Source organism: Malaclemys terrapin, chromosome 2, assembly GCF_027887155.1.
Source record: "Malaclemys terrapin pileata isolate rMalTer1 chromosome 2, rMalTer1.hap1, whole genome shotgun sequence".
NCBI lineage: Eukaryota > Metazoa > Chordata > Testudines > Emydidae > Malaclemys > Malaclemys terrapin.
The window spans coordinates 287230667-287257105 of record NC_071506.1 but is presented as its reverse complement, the minus strand read 5'-3'; the positions used below and the strand labels follow the sequence as shown (position 1 = coordinate 287257105).

The 26439-nt window shown below is 58.8% G+C and overlaps 1 protein-coding gene across 1 annotated transcript in view; it reads right to left on the bottom strand.

Annotated features, from left to right (window-relative positions):
- Positions 1-25915, bottom strand: part of AGAP3 (ArfGAP with GTPase domain, ankyrin repeat and PH domain 3) — a 173802-nt gene extending 147887 nt beyond the window's left edge. Inside the window, exons 1-2 of the mRNA XM_054016984.1 lie at positions 25007-25915; positions 2261-2319 (exon numbers count right to left, since the gene is read on the bottom strand). Of these exons, the coding sequence (XP_053872959.1) occupies positions 2261-2319; positions 25007-25808 (861 nt within the window). The 5' untranslated portion in view covers positions 25809-25915. The remainder of the gene's footprint in view (positions 1-2260; positions 2320-25006) is intronic.
- Positions 25916-26439: the final 524 nt, after the last annotated feature.

Here is a 26439-nt window from a genome sequence, read left to right as displayed (position 1 = left end):
ATGCTGTAGAGTTCCCTGTGCAGCGCAAGATGGTTTAATTTTGGGTTCATACTCCAGAGGGGTGCATGCCTGGGGAGCTGGGAGTTGCCTTAACTGTAGCCTTCCTATGCAGGGGCTGGTCAGAGAGCCTGTATGTAACTGCAGCTGCGTGTGTCCCTACCTGAGTGTGTGCGCTGGTGAACATGCAAGCTGGAGAGGGCTTTGTAGCTTGTCACAGCAGTACAGTGTGAGAGAGAGCCTAGGCTGGTGGGTCAGGGGGCTCAGCGGTACCCCAGTTCCAGGTGGCGCCCCAGGGGGGAACCCGTCACACCCATCCCATGCCCAGGCCAGCTGTTCCAATGGGGAGTTATCCTTGCTGGGAAAAAATTTGCTTATTTCCAGTTTGAACTTTGCCGACATCAACTTCCAGCCACTGGCTCTTGTTCTGCCTTCGTCTGGGAGATCAAATCTCCTCCCCACTTAGGCACTTCTGGGCTGTGAACCGCCTCTTTCCTAAGCTAAGCAGAATGAGCTTCTCCAGTCTCTCACTACAGGCCAGGTTTTCCAGACTTAAAATCCCTGAAGTTCTGTGCAGATAGAGAACATGTCCCGGGCATGCTGAGGTGCCGCTGTCAGACCCAGTGCCAGCCAGGTGGGGTGCTGGCGAGAGGGCACCCACTGAGGGCCCGTGGGAACTGGGCAAGACCTAGCCATGTCAGGAGCTCTTTGCCGGTGCGACGCACAGGGAGAGCTGGCCCCCGTTCTGAGCACAGCCTGGCCATGCTGCACACCCAGCGAACTGCGCGGCAAAGGCTCGCACGGATGGGGCTCAGGCTCACAGGGACAAAGGGACCTGCCCAAGGTCACACAGAGAGTCTGTGGCAGAGCCCAGAATTGAATTTGGGTCCCCCGACTCCCAGCCAGGTCCCGAATCCTAAGGCCAGGTGGGAGACACACCGTCAGCGGGAGGGAAATCCAGGTTACCTCGACACTGCTGCCATGCCCAGGGCCACACACACGAGTGCCCTGAACAGTGCGAGGCTGCACAGGGGGAGGAGGGGGAGAGATATGGAGCAGCCAACAGTAAGGCAGAGGGGAGGGGAGAGGCGCTTGGTTCCCCCAGGCACTGCGGGAGCAGCACCTATCACCCCGTAACAGGACACCAGGAACAGATGGGGGCTGAATGGAGACAAACAATGGAACAGCTGACCGGGGGCAGGGGGGCAGAGACTCCATCACACAGGGTGAATCCAGACCGGGAGTCTCTCTAACACACCTGCTCTAGCTCTGCCAGATGGGCTGGGCTGGGCTGGGCTCCCTGGGCGAGGGTCCCTGCCCTGGGCTCTGCAGGAGGCTGGATGGGATGGGCAGAACGGTCCCTGGGGCTTTCACGTCTAAGGACCCAACCCCAGCCCAGCAGCCTTTCCTGTCTGTGACAAAATGAGTTTTCTTAATGTTTTGTATGAATACTGCGGGTGCCTCAGTTTCCCTTGTGTGTTGCACAAGTCTCTAGGTGGTGGGATAAGGGTGTGTGATCAGAGACCCCTAGAGGGCAGGTGTGACTGCCAGAGAAGGCCGGGGTCGACACTGTATCCTGGCAACTGATGGCCGGACCCCCTGCCATGAGTTGGCGAACGAAGCGAGAGGTGGAGACCAGGTGACCAGTTTGCCCAGGAAAGACACAAAGGCCGGAGTAGCAGCAGCTGGGTGTGCCTGAGGCTGGGTGGCTGGAAGCGAGTCAGTCTCCTGGTTTGGGACTCAGGGGGGAGAGCCCAGGGCTCTGGATCCCCCCAAGATGGACTTGGCTGAATGTTCCTGCTCCCTGTGTCACAAGCTCTGCTCTATGCTGGGCTCCTGGTGACTAATAACCCGTCTGTCCCACGCTGGCTGGGAGTCACTGCTGGCTGCGGAGTAGGGGGCAGGGCCCTTTGGGGGTGTGTGAGGCTCCCCCAGGTGTCCCCTACTCGCTGCGGGGTGCTCACGGTGTGAACAGGGGCCGAATGCTCCGAGGTCAGACCCAGGAGGAGGGGGCTTGCCCTGGTGAGAGCACGTCCCAGGGGAGTCACGCTGCCAGAGGGCCCCGTCTGACTTCATTCCCAGGGGTCCAGAGCTCCCACCCCCTGCACCCGACACCATCCAAGGGGACATGCACACGGCAGCCCTGCCCCACTTTCCGCAGAGCAGGGGGGTCTCACTCCCACCGCTCACAAGCAGGCACAGGCCCCGGCCACAGGCCCTCCAAGGGGCTCTGCAGGCAGAGCAGGCTGGGCCAAGCACTCACCACTTTGAGCTCAGGCACCGAGCGGCTCAGGGTCCATTCCTGGCTGTTCACAAACGAATCTGCAGAACAGAGAACAGACACCGTCAGCCCCTGGCTGGGGAGTTGAGTCATCAGCCCCCAGCATCCCCACCCTGCCCTGCCCTCTGCCCGCAGGGACGCCCTGGGCTCCCGCCCCACTCACAGAGAGGAGAGAACTGAAACACCCTCCCAGCTCAGCAGCCGCCTCCCTGCCCTGGTCTGGGCCGCTGCACCCGAGCTCAGAGAGGCCACTCCCTGAGGGGAGCGCAGCACAGGGCCCTGACTGAGCCCAGCAGCCACCAAGGTGTAGCCCCAGGTCTGCACTGGGAGCACCCCTTCCCCAGCACCCCATAGACCAGAACTGTGCAGGGGTGACCTCCAGGGGCACTAGGACTGTGCGACACCCCCCTTCCCCAGCACCCCATAGACCAGAACTGTGCAGGGGTGACCTCCAGGGGCACTAGGACCATGCGGCACCCCCCTTCCCCAGCACCCCATAGACCAGAACTGTGCAGGGGTGACCTCCAGGGGCACTAGGACTGTGCGACACCCCCCTTCCCCAGCCCTGTGGGCTGGAGGGAGAAGGAAACTCCAGGGAGGAGCCAGCCCCTTGGGGTTGGCAGCAGCAGGCAGAGAACAGCTGCACCAGGAGCTGCAGCACTGGGGGGAAATCAGCAGGAGCCGTGGGCAGCGCGACCAACGGCAAGTGTGAGCTATGGGGGGGGGGGGGGGGAGACAGACAAAGCCCCGAATACTGGGACTGCCCCATAAAATCGGGACAGCTGGTGACCCGGGGGTGGGGGTGTGATACACCCTGAGCCACGATGGCAGAGGTGAAGGGATGCGGGGAGGGGGAGGAGACGGGCAGTGGGGGGTGGGAGGTTGGCCTGGGGGAATAGGCAGGTGGGGGGGAGGGGGCAGGGGAAGGGCAGGGAAGATGCAGCCAGAGCTGTGATGCCGGGGGCAGGTGAGGGGACGTAGCGGGAGGAATAGGCAGGCGGGGGCCAGGGGAGAGGCAGGGAAGATGCAGCCAGAGCTCATAGACTCATAGACTTTAAGGTCAGAAGGGACCATTATGATCATCTGGTCTGACCCCCTGCATGCTGCAGGCCACAAAACCGTCCCTACCCTTCCCTTGACTCTGCTGTTGAAGTCCCCAAATCCTGTGTTTTAGTGACTTCAATTGGCAGAGACCCTCCTGCTAGCGATCCCTGCCCCATGCTGCGGAGGAAGGTGAAAAACCTCCAGAGGCTCTGCCAATCTACCCTGGAGGTACTGCCTGTGCAGCGCCCAGCACCCCAGGCACCATTGCTGGCCATTGCTGGTCAAAGCGCTTCACAAAGGAGCTCAGTGTCATTAACCACGTCTTACAGATGGGGAAACTGAGTCACAGCGAGGCAAAGGGACTCGCCCGAGGTCCCCCCTGCCACGGCAGAGCTGGGAAGAGAACCCAGGTCTCCTGTGTCCCAGGTCAGGCCTCACACTGCTGCCTCCCAGCAGAGCTGCCCTGACGAGCGCTGCAGAGCAGGGGCCCAGCTAGTCGGGGAGCGCAGTAGGACCCAGCACAGGAACCATTTTTCTATCCCTTTCAAACATGGAAATTCAATGCAACAACCTGGGCGGGCAGCCGCCGAGCCACCGTGGCCTCTGCCCCCAGCACCGCCTCTGGGGCAGGCAGGCTGCGCCGGCCAGGCCAGTTTGGGGCTGCTGGCCAGTGCTTTAAGCCAGCAGCCGCCATGGTGCCACGACACAGCTGTCTGCACCCCCTGCGATGGCCGACTGAGCTCAGCTGGGGCCCTTAGCGCTTGGGGGGGATTTAGGGTCCCTGAGAAGGGGAGCTCCTGTCGCAGGAGGGGGAGGCTGCCCTGCCCCTTCTGCCTGGCCCAGCATGGACCCGTGCCACTGCATGCATGAGGGCTTACTGCAACCACACCCAGCAGCATGTCTGAGCCCTCACCAGTGTGCCCGCACCACTGCGCCACGCCAACTACTGCACGTGAGCACTCACTGGTGCGCTCACGCCACTGCACCCGCACAGTCTAGAGTACATGGGCACTCACTTGTGAGCCTGCACCACTGCACCCTTGCTTGCTAGCGTGCGTGAGTGCTCACCAGCGTGCGTGAGCCCATTTGTGCATGTGCAAGTTGGGCCACTTTTCAGCTCACAAATCTCTCCACGGGCCCAAGCGAAGCCCACAGGCGTGGGAGGATGGAACCGGAGCTGTGTCGGGGCCTGAGCCAGCCCACTGTGGGGGTATGGAGGACGCATTTGATGCCCCAGGCTCACATCCCAAATCAGGTCCCTTTAAGTCACTCTGGGTCCCACCTTTCAGCAGCCATCACGCAAGGGTCGAAATGGACCTCCTGGGTCTTCGATTCCAGTCCCCGCGGCCAGGCATCACCCATCATCACAAAACTCACCACGCTCCGCCTTTAAGCTGGTGCGCTCATTTGCACCCACTGCTTCTACTGGGAGGCTGGTCCAGAACCTGCCTCCTCCCAGGTTAGAAACCCACTTCTCATTTCCTGCCTCAGTTTACTCCCTGCCAGTTCGTCCCCATTTGTTCTTGGGCCAACGCTGTCCTTTAGCTTCACTGGCTCTTCTCCCTCCCTGGCATTTACACTGACGTATTTCTAGGGCAATCAGCTCCCGTGAGCCTTCGTTGTGCTCGGCTAAACGAGCCAGTCTCCTCTCCAGAGACCACCCCTCCAATCAGCGATGAGCCTAGCTGCCCGTCACTGCACCTGCTCCAGTCTGGATCCCTCTTTCTTGAACACAAGTGACCAGAACTGCACGCAGCGCTCCAGTGCCTTGTGCAATGGGATTAATACTGCCCTGTCTCGACTGGGCATACCTTGCCTGATGCATCCTAGAATCACAGCTGTTTTAAAAAAAGAACACGGCTGCATCTCATCCTGTGATTGACTGATACACTCAGGTCTTTCTCCTTCTCCCTGGCCAGAGCTCCAAGCCCGGAACCCCTCCCCTGTTCCGCCCTCACTCTGCCACTTCCCATCCCCGATGCTCTCCCCCCGCCCCCCCCCCCCCCGCCCCAAGACTGGAAAAGCTTCACCTCAGGGAGCAACAACTCCTCCAGCCCCAGGACTATGGCGGGGGGAGATTTTTCCGGGGGCCCCAAATTGGGGCACAAGCCCTGTGGAGTAATCTGCCACTCTCCCCCGCCCCACCCCCCCCAGGCAGTGCGAGGTTTGGGGAGCTTAGCCTCACCTAGCCTCCATTACGCACCGCCCGTAGTGAGAGTCTTACTGAAAACTGAACTCCAAATGTGGTTTTCACAGGTTCAGATATTCTAAGCCCAAACGCGATTCTGTGATCATCTCGTCTGACTTGCTGGGTAACACAGGCCGTAGGACTTCCCTGAATTCCTTCCTGTTTGAACCAGAGCGGACCTCGCCGAGAAATAGCCCAGCACGATTTAAAACCTGCCAGTGATGCAGAATCCACCACAACCGTTGGGAAATTGTCCCAAATGGTTAATGACCCTCACGGTACCAAAAGGTTCAGGTTATTTCCAGTCTGTATTTGTCTAGCTTCAACTTCCAGCCTTTGGATTGTGTTATAGCTTTGTCTGCTAAATCGAAGAGCCCATTTTCAAAGACTTGTTTGCCATGTTGGGTAGTTATAAACTGTGATCAAATCACCCCAACCTTCTCTGCGTTAAGGTAAACAGATAGACTCTAGGAGATCAATCACCGTAAGGCAGGGTTTGTAATCCTTTAACCATCTCTGAGCCCTCTCCAATTTATCAACATCCTTCTTGAATGGTGGGCACCAGAGCTGGACACAGGATTCCAGCAGCGGTCGCACCAGTGCCTAAGAAAGAGGTAAAAGAACCTCTCTGCTCCTCCTCGAGATTCCCCTAGTTCTGCATCCCAGGATCCCATTAGCCCTTTTGGCCACAGCAACACACTGGGAGCTCATGTCCAGCTGATTATCCATCACCACCGGCAACTCTTTGCCTGAGTCGCTGCTTCCCAGGACAGAGCCCCCAGCCCGTCAGGGTGGTCTGGAGTCTTCGCTCCTGGACGTGTCCGTTGACATTTAGTGGTGTCAAGACGCACATTGTTTGCTTGCACCCAACTTCCTGAGCTATCCAGATCACCCTGGGTCAGTGCCCTGTCCACTCCCCCAATCTGGGGGTCACCCGCAAACTCTATCGGTGACGATCTTACGTTTTTTCTCCCAGGTGATTAACACAAAATGCACTAGAACCTCAGCGTGAAACGACCAGGCAGCCACACCCCGCACTTGAACCGGAAGTGCGCAATCAGGCAGCAGCAGACACACACAAAAAGCACGTGCAGTGTTGTGCTGTGTTAAACGTAAACTACTCAAAACGGGAGAGCTATTTTGTTTGACGAGATGCTGATTGGCATTAATGACATTACCCTTCGTTAGTTTTTCATTAATCAAGTCCCGTATCAGCTGCTCCATTATTTTCCCCGGGATCGAAGGGCTCGCAGGCCTATCCCATTTACCCTTTTATATGTTGGCATGTTACCTTTCTTCCAGGGAAAAGCCCTTTTGCTCACACAGAGTTAGACTCTAACCTTTCACCCACATTCCGGGTTTAAAAAAAGTGCCATTACAGAAATATGCCCTTCACAGTTGAGCTGCCGGGGAGGCAGGGAAAAGGGAAGCACCCAGCTGTTGGGAGAGGGACTTTTCTGTCTGCATGGCCAAGTCACTGGTTTGTATGACTTCAGTTCCAGCTTGACATGCTTTGATCCTCTTGGGGCTCCAGATGGCACAAGCTGTGAGGCCTCGTGACCAAGAGAAGCTGGCATCAACTTTGCAAAATCACCTGACTCCGCATGTCTGCACCGCCCAGTATTTGTGGGACTTGCCAGATGGGAAGGGGCGGATCTTTGTCTGCACTAATCATCTAATCTAACCTGACTGGGCAGTCAGGGCCTTGCTTCCATTGGCCAAAGGAGGTGCTACACGAGGCAGGACACACCAAGCCCATGCCTTGAAGCCTGAACTCTGGCACCACTGAGGTCTGGGTTCACTCGAGACGCAGGAACCACCAATACCTGCAGCTCTTTGCAGAGATCAGCAGGGTCTGAAGACTGGTCCTATCAAGCCCAGTCAGCCACTCAGTCCATCGCTGTGGATCGGCTGAGCCAGGCAAATCACCGGCTAATCTGTCCGGCTTGAGTGCCAGCTTCTTCTAGCAGCAGGAAGTCACCACGACCACCTTGCAGAAGGACTTGCAGCTTTTTGGTTTTAGTTTGATTTTCCTTGGCAGAGGGGCCCCTGCTAGCTCAGCGGCCTTGCACTTGTTTTTGTTAATGCCACTAGTGCTCACTGGCATTGAGGGAGCGAGCGTGTCCGCAGAGAGCCCACAGCAGGTATCAGCACGGCACCTCCAGACACCCAGAACAGCCCTAGGTCAAACCACCACCCCTCTAAGAGAGCCCACGCGTCTCTCGAGGGGCTGGAGCTGTCCGTCTATGTACACCCGAGGACGCAGCTGCCTCCATCTAGACCCGTGTGCGAGTTAAACGTACCCAGTTCTGTTAGCCACGCATTGGGCTGTTCTGAGAGCAGGGCATGCGTCTCCTGGCCACTGACCTGTGGGCAAGCAGCTCATTACCGGTATGGGAACTGCAACGCAACACCTGAGCCGGTTCGCTCCCCCTCTGGACCCCGTTTAAACCTCCTTGGCACAAAGCCCAGTTTGGGGCTGACACCTCAATGGACGGTCCCCTCCCAGCTGGTCCAGGGTCGAGGAGGAATCGTTGGGGATAGTCATTTGTTTGATTCACCTCACAATTGGACGAACTGGATGAATTTGATGTTTATTATTAATGGGATTTGTCTTTGTTTTTCCATTCCCCTTCACTTTTCCCATTATTGATATAAAACACAGTATAGAAAATTGGAAGCCGGGGGGGGGGGGGGGGGGGGGGGGTTTGACTGTTTCAGCCCCAGGCACCCAGGATCTCGAGAACCTAGAAGGAAAGAGACCTATGGAACCTGCCCATGGAACCTGCCCTTATCCTCACCGCCGGCAATATGGCCTCCCTCGAACCACATGCATTTTATTACAGCCAAATGCAAGGTCTAGAAACCAAGCCTGTAGGTCACGCAAGCTGGGGATCTCGCTTCTCCCAGCGAGGGTCAGAGCAGCTCTGTGATGGTGGAGGGCTCTTTTCTCCAGCAGGCAAAGACGGAACAAGATCCAACAGGTGGAATTTGTAGGTAGCAAAGTTCAAACTTGAAACAAGATGCCGATGTGTAGCGGCGAGGAACTAACCCCTGGGTAACCGACCTGAGCCCCGGTGGAGTCGCAGGAAGGATAAGGAATTGCCGCCCCTGCAGAGGGGACTCTGGGCAGAGGTCTGCGCTCCGTAACAGAAGCCCATCTCCGCCGTCACAGAACAGGGCTGGGAAAAGTCGGGAAATCAGACACGACGAGCACTTGCTCCGACCCAAGGGCTGTGTTAAGACATAGCTGGTAAGCCCAGGAGAATGGAACCCAAAGTTAACGGCGCACAGTGGGTGCGCTGGAAGTCAGACCTAACTGGAGAACAAACTAATGAGGGCTGGGCTGTTCCTCCATCATCCCCTGGTGGCACCTTCCGATGGAGATTCTGCTGGGCAGGGCCGGAAGGGGAGTCCAAATGGCTGAGACGGTGGAGTCAAAGAAGCTAGCTTCACCCAGGGCTGTTTCCCCTGTCCAGATCCTGGGAGACATCCTGACCAGACAAGGCCAGAGAGAGGGACCCAGGTGACAGCGCCACCTCCACCGTCTGTGGCTAAATCCCAAACACCATGTGAGACGTGGGTTCCTGCCCCACGTCCGTTCCCTCCCCCGGTGTTTCTTCATTGGCTTTGCTGGCCAATGCTGTCTCTTCTGCAGCACTGCCGAGCCTGTGACCAGAGGGAGCTGAAAGCCAGGCCCAAAAAGAGCCGATGCGGACACAGGCTCCCAGGTGTCAGAGTGGCAGATCCGACCATGCTGGGTCTGCTCCAGCAGCAAGGCTGCAAGCGACAGTCGGCACCAGAGACAAACACTGCATTTTCTGTCCTTGTTGTTCCTTCCTGCTCTCTTCTGTGTGTTTGGCTTGAAGGAAGCAGGACTGGGCTTTACCAGCAGCAGCCCAGCCCAGCTAACTTCTTTTCTCCCCCAAAGGACAGTTACCGCCATCTTTAACATCGTCTTAGCGACCGTCACACAGGGAGGGAGAGCTCCTTCGCAGCTCCCCGGGAAAGGCAATACGGGACATGGTTCCTTACGCGCCTCACTCAATGTTCTGCCGTTCATAAGCTGTAGCTGGTTTCCTGCATGTTCTGGGTCTTCGCTAGAGATTACCACAGGGCCAAGCAGGCCAAGGTCTCCGCACTCCAAGCCCTGAACCATTGCGCTGGGCAGTGCTGGGCAGGGGCAGGGGCAGGGGCATGGTAACACGGGAGTTCGGGCCTCGGTATTCCACTGAAATTTACCCAGCAGAAGGCTCTGGCCCGTGTGCGCAGGACACCAGACGGTTCCGTCTGCCTCTACCATACACAACAGCCCCCGAGCGCTGTCTGGAAGCTCCGTGCAGCCACGCAGCACGCGGGAGTGGGGGGGGGGGGGAGAGGACGCAGGCTGCACGGCCCAGACTGCTCCTCAGACTGGCGACCTTCCTGCCCCTAGCAGTGGCAGCGGGTGCTGCTCAGCCGGCCAATTGCTGTGCGCAGGCATCTCCTCCCCACACAGACCCGGACTGGCAGCCCTGCCAAAGGAGGGCACTTAATAATTACCTAACTCCGGAGTCACTGAGAGACTAATCAGCACATTGAACCTCCGGGCACTGAAATCCCACCCCTAAAACTAGGCCAGAGGCTGAGCAAACCTGCTGTGTCCCCAGAGCGCCAACTGAGCCCAGCTCCAAAGCAGCCAAGCGTCGGGGGGAGCCCAGCTCCCCAGCACCACGGGGAGAGGCAGCAGGACACCGGAGCGTCGGGGGGAGCCCGGCTCCCCAGCACCACGGGGACGGGCAGCAGGACACCGGAGCGTCGGGGGGAGCCCGGCTCCCCAGCACCACGGGGACGAGCAGCAGGACACCAGGGCATCGGGGGGAGCCCGGCTCCCCCGCACCACGGGGAGGGGCAGCAGGACACCGGAGCGTTGGGGGGAGCCCGGCTCCCCAGCACCACGGGGAGGGGCAGCAGGACACCGGAGCGTCGGGGGGAGCCCGGCTCCCCAGCACCACGGGGACGGGCAGCAGGACACCAGGGCATCGGGGGGAGCCCGGCTCCCCCGCACCACGGGGAGGGGCAGCAGGACACCGGAGCGTTGGGGGGAGCCCGGCTCCCCAGCACCACGGGGAGGGGCAGCAGGACACCGGAGCGTTGGGGGGAGCCCGGCTCCCCAGCACCACGGGGACGGGCAGCAGGACACCAGGGCATCGGGGGGAGCCCGGCTCCCCCGCACCACGGGGAGGGGCAGCAGGACACCGGAGCGTTGGGGGGAGCCCGGCTCCCCAGCACCACGGGGAGGGGCAGCAGGACACCGGAGCGTTGGGGGGAGCTCGGCTCCCCGGGGAGAGGCAGCAGGACACCAGGGCGTCGGGGGGAGCCCAGCTCCCCGGCACCACAGGGAGAGGCAGCAGGACACCGGAGCGTTGGGGGGAGCTCGGCTCCCCGGCACCACGGGGAGGGGCAGCAGGACACCGGAGCGTTGGGGGGAGCTCGGCTCCCCCGCACCATGGGGAGGGGCAGCAGGACACCAGGATGTCGGGGGGAGCCCGGCTCCCCGGCACCACAGGGAGGGGCAGCAGGACACCAGGGCGTCAGGGGGAGCCCAGCTCCCCAGCACCACGGGGAGGGGCAGCAGGACACCAGGACGTCGGGGGGAGCCCGGCTCCCCGGCACCACGGGGAGAGGCAGCAGGACACCAGGGTGTCGGGGGGAGCCCGGCTCCCCGGCACCACGGGGAGAGGCAGCAGGACACCAGGGCGTCGGGGGGAGCCCAGCTCCCTGGCACCACGGGGAGGGGCAGCAGGACACCGGAGTGTCAGGGGGAGCCCGGCTCTCCGGCACCACAGGGAGAGGCAGCAGGACACCGCTCCCCAGGCAGGACTCCGCTTCCACATAAGGGCTGGGTGCAGCATCGCACCAGGGGATGCAGCAGATGTTTCACTGTGTTGCCGCATCGGGCTGGGGACTTGGTTCCTGTGGTTGAGCAGTCACAGATGCCTGGGACAACTACACCTTCCTCCTGGAAGCTGCGCCAAGCTCCCCTCACCACGCCAAGGGCCATCCACAGAAGTGACAACTGAGCGCAGCCAGGTGAACCAGAAGGGAGGAGAATTCCTACCTTGGAGGCAGGATCACACAGCGGTCCAGCGAGTCAGGCACGCTGCAAAGCCAGGCACCTCAGCGGTGCGTCTCTTCCCTCGCATGCTCCAGAACACGCCCCGCTTTGCAACCCTGGCATTTGTTGATATGGGTCAGTGTCAGCCCGTTCTTTAAGGACCCCGCCACACCAGCCAGACAGCACCGGCAGCTCACGTGCACACCTGGTGTCTTCTGCGCTGCCTCAGGAGTGGATTTGTAACCAGGATCCCTGGCCAGGTGAGTGTCCTTCATGGAAACATCATGGGAAATCCCCACTTCGATCTGCTCCCATGGTGAGTTACCCTCACTACCAGAAATCGGAGCCTGAAACTGTCGTGCCACCGGTTCTCATGCTGCCTTTGTCTGCCAGGTTAGAGAGACGTCTGCTCTCAGCCATCTCCTCCCTAGGGAGGCTTTATACACCATGGCCCAGTCATCCGTAACCTTCTCTAGTAAAGCCAGGTCGATCGAGCTCCTTCGAGGTCTCACTCGAAGACAGGTTCCCAGACCTCAGATCATTCTTGTGGCTCTTTTCTGACTCCTCTCCAATTTGTCCGCATCTCTTTTGAAGTGCGGACACAGCACCGGACATCGTAACAGTCTCTCCCAATGCTGTATGTGAAAGGCACCATATCTCCCTTCTCCTGCTCAATGCTCTCCAGCTAATGTGAACGTTTCCCTTGGCAGGCCAGTGCGACATGCGTAAGAGATGGTGCATGGGAGCCTTTCATGATTTCACTGTGCGTGAGTAAGGTGAAAAATCTTCCTCTTCTCCCAGCCACTTCCCATTAGCTGTGGAAAGCACTCTCGTCCTAGCAAATCCTTCTATTTCACACAGCCAAGCTTCCCGAAGGTCCGACTCTAAAAGGGTGAGATCCAGCATCGGGGGGATCTATATTGCACCTATCCTGACAGAAGCGAGGAGCCGGTCACAGAACTAAAAGTGAGTGGTTCTTAATCAAGTTTGTTATGTGCAAACAAACTAAAGTCCAGATCAGTAATATACATGGCACAACCCAGGTAATTGTAGATCTATCAGTATATATCAATCTATATACTTGGGGCTTTCAGAAGGCCAATTTCACAAAGCTGAAAACAATTATCAGCCACCTCACCTCGGAGGAAGAATTCAAACTGAAAATATAAATGACCATTTGGAATTATTTATTTAAGAACATTTTGCTACATGCCCCAAAAGCCACAAGTCCACAATCAAAAGGGAAGGCTGCACTAGCTAAAATGACAACTCAGTTCAGAAGGGAAGTAAAAGGCAACAAAAAATAAAAAAAACAACAGATAACAAATGGAAGCAAGGGGAAGAGTATATTAATGAATATAAATCAGAAGATCGGACTTGTAAAAAGTGATAAGGGAAGCAAAAGGATACAAGGAGGAATCTCTGGCCAGAAGAAGGTGTTTTTTCAGTATATTACGAACAAAAAGAACCCTAACAATGGTCCATTACTAGATGGAAATGGTAGAATTATCAATAATGCAGAAAAGGCTGAAGTGTTCAATACATATTTCTGTTCTGTATTTGGGGCAAAACAGAGGATGTAATCCTAGCACAGCAATGATGACGATGACATCAGGAGGATACTACAGGAGGAGGTTAAATAGCAGCTACTAAAGTTAATAATTTTTAAATCAATAGGTCCAGATAACTTGCACCCAAGAGTTTTAAAAGAGCTGTCTGAGGGGCTCGCTGGACCATTAATGTTGATTTTCAGTAAGTCTTGGAACATTGGGGAAGTTCCAGAGGATTACAAGAAAGCTACTGATGTGCCAATATTTAAAAAGGGTAAATGGGATGACCCAGGTAATTGTAAATCTATCAGTCTGCACTGATCCAGGGCAAAATAATGGAGTGGCTGACCTGGGACTCAATCAATAAAGGATTAAAGGAGGGTAATGTAATTAATGTCAATCAACACCAGTTTATGAAAAATGGAGCCTGTCAAACTAACCAGTTATCTTCTTTTAATGAGATTACCAGTTTGATCGATAAAAATAGCATTGATGTAATAGACTTGGACTTCTAGAAGACATTTGACTTGATCCCGCATAACACTTCAAGAAACTAGAACAAATGAAGAATTAACCTGGTGCCCATTCAATGGATTAAAAGCTGACTGACTGATAAGTCTCCAAATGTCACATGTAGTGTTGTTGTAGCTGAGTTGGTCTCAGGATACTGGAGAGACCGGGGGGTGAGGTGATATTGTTTATTGGACCAACTTCTGTTGGGGAGAGAGATGAGATTTCAAGCTACACAGACCTGAAGAAGAGCTCTGGGTAATCTTGAAAGCTCGTCTCTCTCACCAGCAGAAGTTGGTCCAATAAAAGATATCACCTCACCCACCAGGTCTCAAAATGTAACTGTGAACAGGGAATCATCATCGAGTGGTAGTATTTCTAGTGGGGTTCCACAGGGATCGGTTCTTGGCCCTGTTGTTTAACATGTTTGTCATCACTGACCCAAGTTTGTAAGCAAAGATTGGAGAAGCGGTAAATGATGAAGAGGACAGGATACAGACCAAAGTCTGATCTGGATCACTTGGTTAACTGGGAGCAACTAAACAATATGCATTTCAATCTGGCCCGTGTAAAATAATACAACCAGGAACAAAGAATGATGGCCATGCTTACAGGATGGGGGACTCTAGCCTGGGAATCGGGACTTGGGGGTCATGGCAGATAATCAGCTAAACAAGAGTACCCCCCGTGCTACACTGTGGCCAAAAGGGCTAATGCCATCCTAGGAAGTAAGAGCGGGAATCTCGAGGAGCAGCAGAGAGGTTATTTTACCTTTGTGTCTGACACTGGTGCTGGGATATGGTGTCCAGTTCTGCTGTCCGCAGTGCAAGAAGGATGTGGATACATTGCAGAGGGTTTAGAGAAGGATTGGAAAACCTGCCTTACGACACGCTCGAAGAGCTCACTCTCTAGGTGAACAAAGAGCAGGTTCTGGGTGATCTGATCGCAGTTACAGCTACCGACATGCGGAACAAACACCTGGCAATGGGCTGTTCCTCTAGCAGAGGGAGGTCTGACCCGATCCAGCGGCTGGAAGCTGAAGCTAGCCGAATTCAGACTGGAAAGAACGTGTACATCTTTGGACAGTGAGGATAATGAACCAGTGGAACAACTTGTGACGCTGGCAGACCAGGTGCCAGCTCCTGCCAAGGACCCTGTGTCTCACTGAGCACTGACAGATACCTAACCGGGCTCCAGCTGGCTCACCTGGGTGTTAGCATTGTTAGAACAGAATCACAGAACGTGGCTAGTGGTCAGACTGTATGGAATGCTCGTAAACTGCGACCGCCATTAACCTCCCTTAGAACGGCCATACCCCGTCTCGTGAGGTGTTATATGAGCGGTTGTATTGTGAGCCTCCGTGTCAGTGTATGTCACCAGACAGGAGGCGTTAACCTAGCGCGCAGCGCTGCTCTCCAGCAGAGGCGTTACGTCCTGCCCAACAGGAAACAGCCATAAACAGCAGTCCGACAATTGTGGGAGGACAAAAGATGTTTGTTGTTTTGCCCTCCCCCCTGTGACGGAGCAGGGAGCAGGGCAGATTTGACCTGGGAATGTTGCAGGGGGGTTGCAGTGGGGATGTGGGACTTCCCTTGAAGGAAGCTACCTGAGCTGTAACCTGAGCCAGGAACGGGGGTGGGGAGAATTAACACCTTCTGCCCGGGAGACTGAACAAAGGAGAGGAGCAGCGGGAGGGGCGGGGAGTTTAGTTTCGGTTGGGGCTGGGTGGTGCAACGCAGGGAACCCCAAGCTGGGGTCTAAGCTCCCTGAACCTCCCAGAGGGACCTAATTGAGGGGGTCCGGTCGTACCTACACGCTCTACTTGAGACTGTGTTCCTGTCCTTAAATAAACCGTCTGCTTTACTGGCTGGCTGAGAGTCGCAGTGAATCTCGGGAAGAGGGGTGCAGGGCCCTAACTCCCCCACAATCCGCAACAACTGGTGGCAGCGGTGGGATCTACTGCACCCCGTGGACGGCGCTTCCTGCAGTAAGTGACTGGGGAGCAGTAAAACGAAGGGGGATTGACGGGGACCAGGCGTGCTGAAGAGTGAGAGAGAGACGGTTATTACCCCTGGGAGTGTGTGACCAGCGAGAAGGACTTTTGCAGTAACAGGGTCCCCCGGGGGGATCGCAGCGAGTGGTCCCAGGGGCGGAGGAGTCTGCAGCTCGACCCTGGCAGAGAGGTGGTGACCTCGAGAAGGGCTGGCACACTAGGGGTCCCCCTGGGAACTGTGGGGAGCTGTGAGCACACAGGCCGGTGAGTGGCCAGCAGGAAGATGTATGCCAAGCGGCTTAAGAGCGACCTGGTGGAGCTGTGCAAGCAGAGGCGGCTGTGCATTGGGAGGCTCACCAAAGAACAGCTCATTGCCCAGCTGGAGGCGGAAGATCGCGCGAATGAACTGATCCCTGTGTCTCAGGGAAGCAGCCTGGCAGATGCAGCGCAGGCACCAGTGTCTGTCCCAGCTGGGAGTGGTCAGCCGGCTGCTGAGGGCTTCCCGAGACCCCTCCTTCCTATGCCTAGGGGAAGGGTGGGGAGAAGCCCAGCAAATACCGAGGGCGCCGTGACCCCCCCCGGCCAGCAGGGGATCCCCCCGGCGAAGCCCGCCGGCCAGCAGAGGATCCTCCCGGCGACGTTCGGCATCCGGGGAGCGGAATTGGCTGGAATGGGAGAAAGAGCTAAAACTGAGGGAGCTGGAGGATCGTGAACAACAGAGACAGCATGAAGAGAGACAGAGACAGCATGAACGGGAGGAGAAAGAGAGACAGAGACAGGAGAATGAGAGACAGCATCAGCGTGAACTGGAACTGGCGAGACTGAGGGGCAGCGAACCCCGGGCTGCGGTGAGTGAGGGGGGACCCAGGACTGCACGGAGCTTTGATAAGTGCATCATGGCCCCATACAAGGAGGGGGAGGACATGGATGACTTCCTGGAGGCCTTTGAGACGGCCTGCGAGCTGCACCGGGTTGATCCCGCGGACAGACTCCGGGTCCTTACCCCCTTACTGGACCCCAAATCCGTGGCATTGTACCGCCAACTGGGAGAGGCAGAGAAAGGGGACTACGAACTATTCAAAAGGGCCCTGCTACAAGAGTTTGGGCTGACTCCTGAGATGTACCGGGAAAGGTTCCGGAGTCAAGATAAAACCCCTGAGATCTCATATCTGCAACTAGCCGTCCGCATGGAAAGATATGCCAGCAAGTGGGCTGGTGGGGCCCAGACGAAGGAGGACCTGATTAAACTGCTGGTACTGGAGCAACTGTATGAGCGGTGCCCATCCGACCTGAGGCTGTGGTTGGTGGACAGAAAGCCAGAGAACCCGCGACACGCCGGGCAGCTGGCTGATGAGTTTGTAAAGAGCCGGTCAGGGGGTGGCAGGGAGGAGCCCCAAAGGAACAGGCCCACCGCGATGCAGAGAGAGAGTCACCCTGGGACCTCCCAAAGGGGGAATATGGGGAATCCCCTCCCACGGGGAAGGCCCAGCATCAGGGACAACCGACCGGCTCGAGGGGACCCACGGGACCTGAGCTGCTATTACTGCGGCCGAAGAGGCCACGTTCGGGCCCAGTGCCCCAAGCTCAAGGACAGACTGAGCAGACCGAACCCGCACCGGGTTAACTTGGTAGAGGCCCAGACGGACGAGGGGCAGGCTTCCCACGCAAGAGGGGCTGGCAGCTTATCAACTGCTCAAGAGAGAGAAGGGCCCCCGGCCAGCTTCTCTGGGGGGCCAGATGCTCCGGATTCAAAGTTCTCCGTTTACAGGGTTGGTGCGGGGCTGTCCCTGCGGAGCGAGTGCCTTGTTCCCCTGGAGGTGGATGGGAAGAAAGTTTATGGATACTGGGACACGGGCGCAGACGTGACACTGGCCCGGCCCGAGGTGGTGGCCCCAGATCGGGTGGTGCCCAACACCTTCCTGACCCTGACCGGGGTGGGCGGGACCCCATTCAAGGTTCCCGTAGCGAGGGTACACCTGAAATGGGGGGCCAAGGAGGGCCCCAAGGACGTGGGAGTGCACCACCATTTGCCCACTGAGGTGTTGATGGGGGGGGACCTAGAGGACTGGCCAAGCAGCCCCCAGACCGCCTTAGTCGTGACCCGTAGCCAGAGCCGGCGAGGGGCACTACGCCCGGACCTTGGGAAGGATGTCCCACCGGAGGCACCGAACCCTTCCCGGGTGGGAAGGGAAACCCCAAGGACAGGCCGCGGGGTGGCTGGGGCTTCCGACCCAGCCGACGAGAGGGAGCAGGTCCCCATCCCTTCCCCAGCCGCCGAGTTCCAGGCCAAGTTGCAGAAGGACCCCTCCCTGCGGAAGCTAAGGGGCCTGGCTGACCTCAGTGTGGTACAGACCATGAGGAGAGGATGCAAGGAGAGGTTCCTGTGGGAGAAGGGGTTCCTGTACCGAGAGTGGGCTCCCCCGGGGGAAGTGGAGTCGTGGGGGATCAGGAGGTAGCTGGTGGTTCCCCAGAAGTTTCGCCACAAGCTACTGTACCTGGCCCATGACATCCCTCTCGCAGGGCACCAGGGGATCCGGCGCACCAGGCAGAGGCTGCTACAGAACTTTTACTGGCCCGGGGTCTTCACCAACGTCCGGCAGTACTGCCGATCCTGTGACCCCTGCCAGAGGGTGGGGAAGGCCCGGGACAAGGGGAAAGCAGCATTGAGACCTTTGCCCATCATAGAGGAGCCTTTCCAGAAGGTGGCCATGGACATAGTGGGACCTCTCAGCAAGGCGACCCGGTCTGGGAAGAAATACATCCTGGTGGTGGTCGATTTCGCCACCCGCTACCCCGAGGCAGTGCCCTTATCGTCCATTGAAGCAGACACTGTGGCGGATGCGCTGCTGACCATTTTCAGCCGAGTGGGGTTCCCCAAGGAAGTCTTGACGGACCAAGGGTCCAACTTCATGTCGGCCCTACTCCGGTGCTTGTGGGAGAGATGTGGGGTCTGGCACACCTGGGCCTCAGCATATCACCCCCAATCCAACGGGCTGGTGGAGAGGTTCAATGGGACGCTAAAAATGATGCTGAAAACATTTATGAATCAGCACCCGCAGGACTGGGACAAGTACTTACCTCACCTGCTGTTTGCGTACAGGGAGGTACCCCAGGAGTCTACCGGGTTTTCGCCTTTCGAACTGCTATATGGAAGGCGGGTAAGGGGGCCCCTGGACCTGATGAGAGACGAATGGGAGGGGAAGGCCACTCCTGACGGAGAGTCGGTGGTGGAGTATGTCCTGACCTTCCGGGAACGACTTGCCGAGCTCATGGGCCTGGCCAGGGAGAATCTGGCCAGGGCCCAGAGGAAGCAGAAGGTCTGGTATGGCCGCACAGCACGGGCCCGCGCCTTCGCCACTGGGGATCAGGTGATGGTCCTCATCCCCGTGAGGAAAAACAAACTCCAGGCCGCCTGGGAAGGGCCCTTCAAGGTTGTCAAGCAACTAAACGAGGTAAACTATGTGGTGGAGCTGTCGAACCGGGCACACCACCACCGGGTGTACCATGTGAATATGATGAAGCCATATTATGACAGGGGGAATATGGTGTTGGCCGTGTGTGGACAGTGGGAGGGGCAGGGAGATGACCCTTTAGTAGATCTATTCCCTGGGACAAGAGTTGGCTTCCCCCTGGAAGCAATTCCTCTCTCTGATCGGCTAACCCCTGCCCAGCGAGCTGAGATCGGAGGGGTGCTGCATCTGTACCAGCAGCTGTTTTCCAACCAGCCTGGACGCACTAATCTGACTGTCCACCGGGTGCAGACAGGATCGCACCCGCCTATAAAATGCTCCCCCTTCCAAGCCACAGGAAAAACTGCTCAGGACCTGGAAAGAGAGGTCAATGACATGCTGGCTTTGGGGGTGATCCAGCCGTCTTCCAGCCCTTGGGCCTCGCTGGTGGTGCTGGTCCCCAAAAAGGACGGGTCGATCCGGTTCTGTGTGGACTATCGGAAGCTCAATGCCATCACTGTGGCCGATGCCTACCCCATGCCCAGGCCGGACGAGCTCCTAGACAAGCTGGGAGGTGCTCGGTACCTTACCACCATGGATCTTACAAAGGGCTATTGGCAAGTGCCGCTGGATGCAGATGCCAGGCTGAAATCGGCCTTTGTCACCCCTCTGGGGCTCTATGAGTTCCTGACCCTGCCCTTCGGCCTCAAGGGAGCGCCGGCCACCTTCCAGCGCCTGGTGGATCAGCTACTGAGGGGGATGGAGAGTTTTGCCGTGGCGTATATCGATGACATCTGTGTCTTTAGCCAGACCTGGGAGGACCACATATCCCAGGTTAGACAAGTGCTGGACCGACTCCAGGAGGCTGGGCTGACCGTAAAACCGGAGAAGTGCAAGGTGGGGATGGCTGAGGTATCCTACCTAGGCCACCGGGTGGGAAGCGGCTGCCTAAAGCCGGAACCAGCCAAAGTGGAGGTGATCAGAGACTGGCCCGCTCCTCAAACCAAAAAGCAGGTCCAAGCCTTTATTGGGATGGCAGGGTACTATCGGAGGTTCGTGCCCCACTTTAGCGCCATAGCCGCCCCCATCACTGAGCTGTGCAAGAAGGGGAAGCCAGACAAAGTGGTCTGGACCGAGGAGTGCCAGGAGGCTCTCCGGGCGCTGAAGGAGGCTCTGGTCAGTGGCCCAGTTCTGGCAAACCCAGACTTTGACAAGCCCTTTATGGTGTTCACCGACGCCTCAGACACAGGACTGGGGGCGGTGTTAATGCAGGAGGATGAAAAGGGGGAGAGACACCCCATCGTGTACCTGAGCAAGAAGTTGCTACCCCGGGAGCAGAACTACGCGGCCATCGAGAAGGAATGCCTGACCATGGTGTGGGCCCTCAAGAAACTAGAGCCATATCTCTTTGGGCGTCACTTCACCGTGCACACCGACCACTCTCCCCTGACCTGGCTGCACCAGATGAAAGGAGCCAACGCCAAGCTCCTGAGATGGAGCCTGCTCCTGCAGGATTATGACATGGACGTGGTCCATGTGAAGGGACGTGACAACCTGATAGCGGACGCGTTGTCCCGGAGAGGGAGCCCTGAACTTCCCCAGGTCACTGGTCAGAGTGACCCCGCTCAGTTCAGTCTCGAAGGGGGGAGAGATGTGACGGAGCAGGGAGCAGGGCAGATTTGACCTGGGAATGTTGCAGGGGGGTTGCAGTGGGGATGTGGGACTTCCCTTGAAGGAAGCTACCTGAGCTGTAACCTGAGCCAGGAACGGGGGTGGGGAGAATTAACACCTTCTGCCCGGGAGACTGAACAAAGGAGAGGAGCAGCGGGAGGGGCGGGGAGTTTAGTTTCGGTTGGGGCTGGGTGGTGCAACGCAGGGAACCCCAAGCTGGGGTCTAAGCTCCCTGAACCTCCCAGAGGGACCTAATTGAGGGGGTCCGGTCGTACCTACACGCTCTGCTTGAGACTGTGTTCCTGTCCTTAAATAAACCGTCTGCTTTACTGGCTGGCTGAGAGTCGCAGTGAATCTCGGGAAGAGGGGTGCAGGGCCCTGACTCCCCCACAATCCACAACACACCCCCATTCCCACGAGGACGAGTCGTGCAAGGGGACTCCTCCAGTCAGCTGAGTCTGCTGCTCAGAGCACACAGGAGGAGGGGAATAAAAACTCCTGGATCTCTGTGCTGCATGGGGGGGGGGGGGGGGGGGGAAGAGAGATTCCAGGCACAAACAAGGGATCCCCCGTGCTCAGCCTGGGCTAGCCCTAAAGGTCACACACGGCTTGCTGATTCTAGACGCTTCTATTACTTTTTGAAACTTAAGACTGAAACTCGTGTGTGTGTGTGGTGTGTGTGTTAGTTCACCTGCTTTAACCTCGTAAATAACTCGTTTCCTTTACCTCGTTAACATGTCTGTCGCTAGTTTTTTACAGGATTGCCTTGTCTTTTTGATGTAAGCGCTAAGGCACAGCTGACCTGGCCCTTTCGACCTGAATATTGCTAAAACAACAAGGAGTCCTTGTGGCACCTTAGAGACTAACACATTTATTTGGGCACAAGCTTTCGTGGGCTAGAACCCACTTCATCAGATGTCCGTCTCTAAGGTCCCACCAGGCTCCTCGTTGTTTTTACTGACACAGACTAACCCGGCTGTAACCTGACTATTGCGAGGACCCGTCCATCTATCACAGGCAGGCTCTACTGGGCGCTAAGGCAGACTGGATACCAAGGCGTATGTCGGTGACTCCATGGCCAGGCTGCTGCAGTCCCTGAGGAGCTCACACTCGCGAAGCACAGAACTCACAGCCGGGGTGGGTTTGTGCGCGGCTCCTTGCCAGCCTGCCCTGAGGTGGGTGCTCACATGCGAGTCACAGCAGGCAGGCAGCTTTGCACAGCTAACCAAGGGCTGTGGTGGTTTCTCCGTTACTGGCACTGTTTAAATCAAGACTGGATGCCTTGTAAAGCTAAGCTCTAGTTCCAACCGGAATTATCCTGGGGAGTCCTATGGCCTGCACAGGAGCTCAGCCTAAACCTTCCGGCCTCACAACCTGGAGTCTATTCATCCTCCCAGCACGCAGGGCCCAGCTCTCTGTCTGACCGACTGAACAGCCCTGTCGGGTCTCCACGTCGGTACTTACCGACTGTGATCACCTTCTCTTCGTTAGCGAAACAGACTGGGCTCCGTGAGTCTGGCACTATCACCATCTCCTGGGCCTCTTCTCTGAACCCGCTGCAATTTATCAACAGCCTTCTGGGAGTGCTGACCCAGGATTCCAGCCGCGGTCACACCAGTGCCAGGCAGAGGTAAAATCACCTCTCCTCTCCGAGAGTCCCTAGGACTGCATTAGCCCCTAGCTACAGCATCGCACTGGAAACTCATGTTCAGCTGATTATCTACGCGTACCATCCCCAAGTCCTTGTCAGAGTCCGATTCCCAGGATTGGGTCCCCCATCCTGCACGTATGGCCCACAGCCGTTATTCCTAGAGGTATGACTTGACATTGCCTGTATTCAAACGCATATTGATACTAGTGCCTGGTTTAGCAAGTGCTCCCGATCACTCTGCCAGTGCCCTGTCCTCTTCCTTACCCCCCCACCCCAGTCTGTGTGTCACCTGCAAACCCTCAGTGGGGAGTTTTTGTTTTCTTCCAGGTCACTGATAAAAACACTCAACAGTGGACGGACCCCCTAGAAACAGACCCGCTGCAGGATGATTCCCAGCTACATTCTGAGAGCCAGTTTTTAATCCATCGAACGCGTGCCAGGTTAATTTTATATCGTTCTATGTTTAATCCAGATGTCACATGGGACCAAAACAAGTGACTTACAGACGTCTAAATCTTTGTGCTGACACTGTTACCAACAAAGGGGTGATCTCATTAACAGAGAGATCTGGGTTGTTTCACGGGCTCCCTCCTTCATCCTCTGTTCCTCGGCGCTGCAGACGGCTCCCCAGTCACACACTCTGGTCCAAGCCGCAGCCATGTTTGGGAGGCAGCTTCTGCATGGGGCGGCTGGCAAGTAGTAACAGGTCCCCCGCTGCAAGAGAAGGGGCCAAACCCTCCTCTGTTTGGGACGCACCCACATTCCTGAGCCATGAGCACTGCCTCACTGCAGCCTGGGAACCTCCTGCCTCGGAGCCCAGCAGCACTGAGCTCTGCACCCACCAGCTCCAGCCGGGGGACATGCCAGGAGGCAGCATGCAGCCCCAGGGAGCCCGGAGACCTGCACCATCAGGGAACTGGGGCTTGCCTGTGCCAATAGAGCCCAGCCAGCCCCTCCCCTGAGAGAAGCACAGGGGGTGATGGCGTCTGCACCAGGGGCCCCCCAGGATAAGAGCCCCAGTGACTGCCTGACCCAGCCCATGCTGCCATCCCTTCGCTGCTCACCCAGCTCGGCAGCTCTAGCCCGCTCCCTCTTGGGACACTTCCCAGGCCCAGAGCATAGGGAGTAGAAATGGCCCGAGGCCCCCTGGCTGGTCCCAGTCAGTCGCTGACAGGAGAGAGCAGCTCTGAGCCAAGAGCAGGATGGAAACCAGAGGAGTCCTGGGTCCGAGCAGGCGCCTGGCGAACGTGGTGCCCCGACCCGCTGGGGACCCATCTGTGAGACCCCCCGCCTCTGCCCACCTGCCAGCATGTGCCACCCTGCAGCCCCTGTCCTCCGCCTAGCCCAGCGCCACCCCAGCCAGGGCGTCCCTCCCACCCCCACTCCCGGCTGGGCACACGCGAGGCTGCAGGTCACTGCTAGCCTCTTGCCCAAACCCGGGTCAGAGCTGCCTTGGGCGGGGTCAGCACCGGGGCTGCTCCGTGCCATGGCTCCAGCAGGCCAGAGGAACCCTAGGCTCTGAGGAAGGAGCAGGCCCAAGGGGGCATGAGCTGTGGGACAGACAGCGAGTGATAGCACCTGCTTCTGTCCACACAGACCTTGTGGTCGTTCATTGCCAGGGCTCCACAGGCGACGAGGGAGAGTGTCAGATTCCCGGGCCAGAAGGGACCCCTGTGACCGTCCAGTCTGACTCATGTAGAACAGGCCAGGGAAAAGCAGGCTGTGAGAACGGCCTCGTCCGCCCATGCCCACGGCACTGCCCTGCCACAGCTCTGCCCAGCAGGGGCCTGGGGGTGAGCCAGCCGCTGCCAGGGAGAGGGGGCCAGCGCAGACACTGTCAGGGAGATGCCCAGAGCGGCTCCTGCACTTTCTTGGGGAAGGAAGCTCCGAGACAGGCTGGGTGTGTCAGGCCCAGCCCCGCGCGCTGCCCAGGAACCTCATTCAGCGCATGTGGCCAGACCTGCTAGAGCCCACCAACCGGCGCGCGAGCCAGAGAACCTCCCTATGGCCTTGTGCTCCATGCCCTTCGCCCCCCGTTCTCACCACAGCTACATGGCCCTGCCCGCTCCTGCTGAACCACTCGGGATGGTGGGACACCTCTGCCTGGAGAGCGCCCAGGGGACCAAACGAGCCGCTGTTCGTTCAGCACCTGTGACGACAGCGCCGCAGACTCCCCTTGGGAGGTGGGATCCAGCCACTCCCCCCCCCCCAAATCCCTCCCCTTGCTCTCACCCATCCGCATTATGGCAGCGCCAGAGCCAGGCAATGAGACCAGGGCTACAGGAACCAGCATTTCAGCCCCAGAGCAGAGAAGGGCCCAAATGTGTCACCCCCCAGCAACTGTGACCATGGCCTGGGGCCCTCACTGGGGCCGGCTCTCACCACCCCTCCCACAGCCCCATAGGCCGGGGCTCTCACTGGGGACGGCTCTCTCCACCCCCCTGAGCCCACACTCACTGGGGCAGGCTCTCGCTGCCCCCCGGCCCAGGGTGTCTCTCCCCGGCTGCCCAGCCCACCTGCCCCTCCCCAGCAGCCTAGGCTCCTCCCCACAGCACCGGAGGCGGGCAGTACTTACCCAATGCTCGCAGCGGGCTGCCCCCCACGGCCACAAGGAGGGGCTCAGTGCCTCGGGGGGGCTCCTGGGGAGCGGCACTGCCCCGGTCCCGCCTGCGGAAGCGGCTGGTGAGGAGTTTCCAGAGGCTGCCGGACTGGCCGGAGCCTGAGCACGGCTTCCCGCCGGCTCGCCCCAGCTCCGGGTACAGCAGGTCCCGCTTGCTGGGGCAGGTGTGAAGGGAGCTGGCGTCGCCCTCGCTCTTGGTGCGGAGGCGCGGCGGGCGCAGCAGCCCCCCTGACTCCGAGCGCCGCAGCTCCTGGCCGCGCCGCAGGCGGAAGCTGAAGCTCTTGCGCAGGGAGCTGAAGTTCCTCCTGGGGCTGGCGCTGCTGCGGCCGCTGCCCCGGAAGATGTTCCAGCGCCCACTGCCCCACAGGGAGCTGCCCCGCAGGAAGCCCGAGGCCTCGGCAGCGGGCGGTTGCCGCCCCGAGGGCAGGCAGGTCATGCTGGCTGGGCGCAGGCGCTGCGCCCCATCTGCCCCATGAGCCAAGCCCCCCTCCTCCCGCCGGCGGGGAGGCCGCAGCCTGAAGAAGTCCAGCAAGCCGCTGCGGGCTCTGGCGGGGGGCGCTGGGAGCAGCAGGGCGCCAGGGCCTAGCCCGTTGCCCACCGAGCACAGGCTCTTGGGACGTCTCTTCTGCTGCTGGGCGGCCGTGAGGGCAGCCTGCACCGCCGGGTCGCCCCGCAGGTCCAGCGACTCGCACATGCTCACGGCCCTGCGGGGGCACGCAGCCCCGGGCCGGGAGCTCCACGGCCAGCCCTCAGCCATGGTCAGCTGCTGGGCTCTCCCTGCCCCATGCCCCAGACGCGCCCCGGCCCGGCCGGGGCAGCGCAGACTGTCAGCCGCCCCAGCGCTCCGGCTCCGTGCACCTTCGCTCAGCTCCTCCGCTCACACTGCGCCTGCAAGCCCAGACCTGGCCCCCGGCCGGCCGGCGTGCCACAAACTCTGGGGCTGGATCCTGCCCTGGAACGGGAGTCAGGCCCTGCACACACAGACCTCCCCTGGCCAGGGGCCACGGCCCCGCACCCACCCCAGCCGCTGCCAAGGGAGCAGAGGGCAGGAGGCCAGAGACCGCGCCCGCCCCCGTCCCACCCCTCAGCACCAGCACAGCTCCCCCGCTGCCACAGCGGCTCCTCCCTAGAGCCACAGGCCAGCCTGCCCTGAACCCAGGGAGGAGCAGGGCACAGAGCCGACACTCCCGCCCACACGAGTCCCAGCACAGCTGGCAGCATGGCGACTGGCAGGGCAATCTGAACAGCTGTGTTTCCCCTCCCCGCATGCCGGGCCTCCTTGACACTTGCTCTCCGGCTGCCTGGACCCAGGGGCACACCAGGGACTGCGAACGTGGGGGGGCCAAGCCCATCCAGCTGGCCAAGGGAAGTGCTCTGCTCCAGTCAGA